General features: G+C 50.5%; 1 protein-coding gene across 1 annotated transcript; it reads right to left on the reverse strand.

Moving 5' to 3' along the window:
* Positions 1–317: 317 nt before the first annotated feature.
* ZDHHC12 (zinc finger DHHC-type palmitoyltransferase 12) lies at positions 318–5,947 on the reverse strand. Its single transcript, XM_056352513.1, has 5 exons — positions 5,739–5,947; positions 5,366–5,502; positions 4,368–4,454; positions 2,895–3,061; positions 318–2,291 (listed from the first exon to the last, which is right to left on the reverse strand). Exons 1-5 carry the CDS (start codon positions 5,812–5,814, stop codon positions 1,982–1,984), a joined length of 777 nt encoding a protein of 258 aa, XP_056208488.1. The 5' UTR covers positions 5,815–5,947; the 3' UTR covers positions 318–1,981.
* Positions 5,948–6,319: the final 372 nt, after the last annotated feature.

Raw genomic sequence — 6,319 nt, forward strand, 5'->3', positions numbered from 1 at the left:
CAAAACAAGTAATTCACACTGAACCTAGATTTCCTATTTTTAGAGCCAAGTATAACTGCTGCTGAAAATTTCAAGGTACAAATATTCTTTCAACCTCCTGCTCTGCCTTGCGGTGTAACAGCCCATTTAAAGCAGGATACACATTCTCCCTCGCTCGTTTGAATAGAAACGGTTGGCTTACTGTTGGCCCCTCAGCGTATTTTGTGACTCATTCTGAAGGTCAAGGCCTCTGTAAAGTGGTAAGTAGGACTGAATTGTTAGCAGAGGTGAAACCTAGAACTTGGGCTCAAAGGGAGAGGCATAAAGAACCAAAAAAGGCATATTTACTCTTTTAATTTATCATTTATAGTAGAGTAAAAAAGACTGTACATTACTATCCCAGTGCATTTTAAAAACAACCACCAAACAGAGCAAAAACTGTTTTGGCAGGTGAGCCATACCTCAGCAGGTACCACGCTGACACAAACATGCTGCAGAATCCTTTCTGGATGGCGTACCATTGTTAGGAAGACAATTCTTAGCGTTCTGATATCCCTCTGGTAGGATTTTCTACCCTGAACAAGCCAGACAGGACACAGATTACAAACTCCGGGGTTGGTCAGAAGAAGGAATCCTTCTGCCGTTTTTAAACTGCTTTTGGACTATCATGATGTATTTACAGTGTCCTTTCGTAAGTGCTCATCAGTTAAACCCTGAGTGCATCCTACCAGCTTGCCAGATGTGCTCTTGAGCTGGTGTTAATTCCTGAGCCAAGGCAATTAAGGCAGAAAATAATTTTAACTAAGGTTTTGTCATGGTGCTGTTTTTTAAACAGAAAAGGACCAGGATTAAAATTCACACCAGAGCCTTTTCTGTTTTTAAAGCTAAAATTGGTCATCCCAAACTTCCTTTTAGTTCTGCATGGAAACTTGGAAGTACGACCGCTTACTACAATGGAAAACTAGTAAGCGTGCTGCTATCCCAGAAAGCTGTCACCGCCCCCTCCTCGCAATGAAACAAATGGGTCCTAGAATCTTTCCTCTTGCCTTGAAACTTTGTATTCTTTTACTAAAGTTTTACTAGTGTGTTGGGGTAGTAGTGTTGCCAGCCATGTTACCTGAGCCAGGCAGTTAGGTACCCACCTCCATTGCTGGTTCTCTCTCCACAAGCTACAGTAAAGGCATCTGCAGAAATAATTAAGTAGGCAAGCAATGCTTTTCTGTCTAAAGAAACCATTCTTTGCTGAATTGATTCAAAATAGTCCATGAATCCTTAATAGCACCATCAACTTAAAACCAACCACTTAGCAAGCTGGTCAGAGCATCACACAGTACAAGCTAATTATCTCATAAGCTGAATTTGGTGCCTTACAGCTGTTTCTCATGCACATTAACACTGTTAAGCCTCAAATCTTTGTGGAAAGCATTAAGCTGAGGCATGTGGTCAAAATGAAATTTGCTTTTGACTTTCCAAATATTTACTCAAATATTTCTATTACATGCCCAACACTACTGACAAAAGGCACTGCGGTTCTCACAGTGAGAATTACACTGAAGAAAGGCCACAGGAATTATATTGATTCTGGCTGGTTTTGTCTGTAATAGCTGCTGTTCCTTAGCAGCGAGAGGGGAAACTTTGGGGAAGAGAAATGAACATGCATCCTCACACTACTCTTGCATCTCTTCTGGAGAGACGCGGATGCAGTTAACGAACGGAAGTGAATTTAGAGAGAGGGATACCTTTTGCTTGGTTCAGAAATCACCTCTGCTGGCCTTCCCAGAACCAGTGTGTTGCCTTTAACAACAGTGTTACTCATATATAAAAAAATTAATCCTGACTATCCTTTAAATGTAATTTGCATAACAAACAGGTTGTGGAACGGGTCCTGTAGTTCATGATGTACTAAAGTCCCCTGCAAGGCAATGGCAGCAATTGTGTTAGCAAAGCTTTACCCAGCAACCTGCAGCTGTGTTGGCACTCTACCAGGTCACTGCTACCGTGACTAGACAGGCTCATTGTTCCTGTGAAAATAGATTTTCTCCCATGCAGTGAGGTGGCATGAACAGAAGAATCTCCAGAGATTGAGGATTACCCCTTGGTCAAAGGGATTCTCCAACTCGGAGTGCTGCAGGTAGGAGATGCGATGATGTGACATGAATTCCCAGGTGGTGGTGTTGCATGAGATCAGATAGAGGTGTGACACAAGCAGCAGCAGGACAACAATGCTGAATATGGCCATCAGGAGGAAGGACATTAGGAGGAAAATGTTGTGCCACAGCCAGTCCCAGGACTGTTCAAAGTAGAGGCCTGACCTTTCAATTCAAAGAGAAATAAATTTGCGGTTAAAGATGTATAACTACTTACATGAGCCAAGCAAACTTTATGGCACATTTAAATTCAATTCATAACTAATGACCTTCTGTGAATTGTGAACCTCAGAGAGTTAATATACTATAAACTCTTAAAGAGACTGCACCAGCGTGACATAAAATCTAAGAAGTTTAAAGGATGCTGGTTCCCCTGACAGCGGAGAGAGACAAATGCCTTCTGTTAACTCCTCTCCCCAACAGGCACACAGCTGAAACCCTGCTGGAGTTTCCAGTACTTGGCTTTGTAAACAAAGACAGTATCACAGTAACTGAAACAAAATTAGTCAGCTTTTGTACTGTTGTTAATTCTGCTAATTTAAGCTTAAAACAAAGATGAACAACGAAACCTAAATTATTAAATCCTGCTCAACTATTGATCAGCTGTGTTGTCCCTCAGCAGATTAGGGGGCTCCAGGATGCAGAAGAGGGTGAAGACACAAAGCCAATCCAGTCACCGCTACCTTTCACATAAACGCTTCGGTGGGGCTCCAGGAGCACTCAACTTTCAACAGTCTTAAAGGACAAAGTGCCACCTCCAGGCCTTACCAAGCAGCGTGACCCCCCCACAGCAGAACCACAAGCTGCACGCTCAAGTAGATTATGAAGAGGCGGTGATTCTTCTCTCCTACACAGTTCTCAATCCAGGGACAGTGATGGTCATAACGCCGGACGCAGTGCCGGCACAGCTGGCAGTGCTTGGCTCGCATTGGTTGCTGCAAAACAGAAACAAACAAAAAGGAAAAAACCCGTCAGCACTAGTCCACTGCTGTTCAACTCCCCGTTCAGTAGAAGGGAACATAGCGCAGAACTGTCTTCCTCCACAGCAGTACTGTCCTAAAAGCACTCCGTTTTGAGATAACAGCACAACATAAACATTGCTAAACACAACTAAAGGGGATCATGATTCCCCTGGCACAGATCCACATGAGTGAGATTCAGATTAAACGACTCCTCCACACTACTTCTCTCTATGCATCTTACTCATTAGCTACCTATTTATAGGAAGCCCAGTGTGCAAAGCAGGGAGATAGAGCCAATCGGTCTGTTCGGGAAAGCACGAGTGGTGTATTGAGGTGAAAAACGAGGACCACTGCTATTGGATAAAGTGGGCAGGGATGGGATGTTTTCACGGGACTGCACAGAGGAGGGAAGTCTCTCTGCTTCTGTGTGAATACAAGACGCACAGGAAAGTGGCTCGAAGTACCAGGAGCAGAGGAGATGAAAGACCTGGCTGAGAAAAGTAGCACCTCCTAGGATTTGTTCCCTGAAGCATATCGATGTTTTGCCAGCTTTTTCTTTTACAATAAGCTCACTTCTCCCAGTAGATACTCTTCAGGAATTTACGGAAGCTGGGATAATGCTTGATTTTATTAAACTGATAGGGATCACTCTGAAAACAGGCCTTTCTAGGCTTTAGGCAGTGTTTTAAGAGCTAATTTAATTGCTCTAATTTTTCTTTCATGCTACCTTTTACAATTTAGCCTTATGTTTTGTTGGCTTTGGGCTTCCAAACAAGCTCACAGCTACCAACAGTTCTCATATGTCATGCTCACCTGCCTTTCTGACTATCAAGATACTTTCAAAATAACCTTTTTAACAATACTGTAAGCTCTGATTGACACGGCAGTAAGAACGTAGAATACGTTTTCCCATGGCAAAAGATCCCTGTTTCTGTAAGCCAGCAGGAACTTGTTTCAGCCTTGGAAAAAGAGCATACATTCCAGCGTTCATCACTACTACATCTTTAGCTATGCAATTTATTTGGATCACTTCTCAATTAAGGGCTGTATCAGAATCTAGTTTGCTAGTTGTATTTACTTTTTCTGTGAGTTTTTCAGCAGGAGAGAGACCCTTTGACAGAATTAATCAGATCTGCTGCACCTCCAAACCACTGAGCAGTGAGCAGCAATGTCAGAGCAGAAAAACACTGGCAACAGGAGCTGAACAAAGATGTTGCCAGAAAATGTAAGCTTGCAAATTGATCATCCTATCCTCTTCTAGCACATTATAAATGCCTACCTTCACCATGCAGTAACCGCAGCGTTGCATCTTAATATTACTTGGAACTTGGGGTGTCACCAGGCTTTGTTCTTCACTCTTGCCTGCCTACAAAAAAAGAGAAAGGGAGGAACTAAGGAGGTTTTGTTTCTGCTGTCTTGGTACAGCTGAGCTGTCTGGATCCTTTTATTTAACAGCTACACGCTGCTGGTTATCTCTGGCGTTAGGAAGGTTAAAGAAAATAATTCCTTAGAATCCCTACAGAAGCTGCAGACAGTTAAGGTAGAGCAAGAGCGAACAGGCTACTCCTGCAGCCATCAAAAAGAGCACTTGCACAGAGGCAGAAATAATTGCGGACAAGATCCCACAGTGATCCCAGTGCTACACTTGGGGGCAAAAATAAACACGGTTAGACTTCACTTACAAACACAACAACGATGCCTTTTCAGTACAAGCAGTGCTACTTGTTCATAACAAAGCCAACAATTACATTAATGATGGATGATTAAAATTGGTAACGCTTTTGTCCTACACAATCTATAAGGCGGTGTGCCCGAGCAGACTCTATCTCAGTTACTGACATTTTGCATCTCCATTTACTTCCCTGTAACTTGTTTGTGTACACAACCTCTGAGAGGGCAGCGAATCCATGAACAGCTGGATAAATGGAGCTGCAGAGCGCACCCCCCCTTCCTAGCTCGCCGTTCAGTTTGGGGTTTTTTGCACGTGTACCATTTTGCAGCAGTTAACATGAAATAGGTCACGTATACATTCCGTAGGAGAAGACTCATGTTCAAACGGCACGGTGCACCTGAGGCAGGAGCATGGTGTGAGAGACGGCCCAAGCCTGAGCCCCGCTGCCGGTACGGAGCCCCACGTCTGGCCGGTACGGAGCCCCACGGGCAGCACGGGGCCCTACGGCCGGTACGAAGCCCCAGGGCGGTGCGGGGCCCGGAGCCGCCCGCCGCGCGCGCTCCCTCCCCCCGGCGCCGCAGCCGCTGCCGGGCCCCGCGCGGTACCTCCAGCTCCTCCTCCGCCGCGACGAAGCCCGGATCCATGCGGGACACCCTGGCGTGCAGCAGGACGGAGCCCAGCACCAGGAGCACGAAGACCAGCGGCGCCAGCAGCTCCCCGCGCTCCTCCTGCCGCCGCAGCTCTGCAAGGGCCGGGGGCGCCGCCCTCAGCACGGGGCCGCAGCCGGGGGGGCGGGGGCGCCGGGGGACAGGCGGCGCCGGGCGGGGGTCCCGAGCGCGCCCCGGGCCCCCCCCACACCCCAGGGTCCCCCCCGGCCCCGCGGCGCCCCCCGGCCCGGCACCCCCGGCCCCGCTCCCCCACGGGCCCGGCCCGGCCCAGCCCCGCCGCTGCCTCCCCCCGGCGGCGGCCCCGCCTCACCCGTGCGGTGCAGGAACAGCCCCAGCGCCAGGGCCGCGCTCAGCGCCGCCTGCGCCCGCAGCCCCCCGGCCCCCATGGCGCCCGCAGGCCTGGCAGGGCGGGGAGCGCGGCGCGGCCGCCGCCAGCGCCCGGGGGCGGGGCCGGCACGGCACGGCACGGCACGGCACGGCACGGCACGGCGCTCCCTGGAGGCGCGGCCCCGGGCTGCCCCTGAGGGGGCCCGGCCCGCTGCGGGGCTGCGCGGGTGCCGGTACCTCAGGCCCGGCTCCCCCCGGGCTGCTCCCGCCCCTCCCGCCCCTGCGGGCGGCCTGGCCGCAGCGCGCCGCTCCGCCCGCCCCGGGCCCTTCCCCGGGGAAAGGCGCTGCCCGCCGGCCCCGAGCCCCGGGCTCTGCCGGCGCCGCCTCGGCGGGGGGCGCGGGCCGGGCCGGTAACGCAGCCGGGGCGGGCGGGGGCCCTGGCAGCGGGGGGGGCTCCGCCTGGGACCGGCAGCGGGGGGGGGGCTGAGCCGTGCCCCGGTGCGTTCCGCTCGTGCTCCCGCTGGAGCGGGGCCGGGGTGTGCACCTGCAGCCTGGGCACCTGCC

This window comes from Falco biarmicus, chromosome 9, assembly GCF_023638135.1.
Source record: "Falco biarmicus isolate bFalBia1 chromosome 9, bFalBia1.pri, whole genome shotgun sequence".
Taxonomy (NCBI): domain Eukaryota; kingdom Metazoa; phylum Chordata; class Aves; order Falconiformes; family Falconidae; genus Falco; species Falco biarmicus.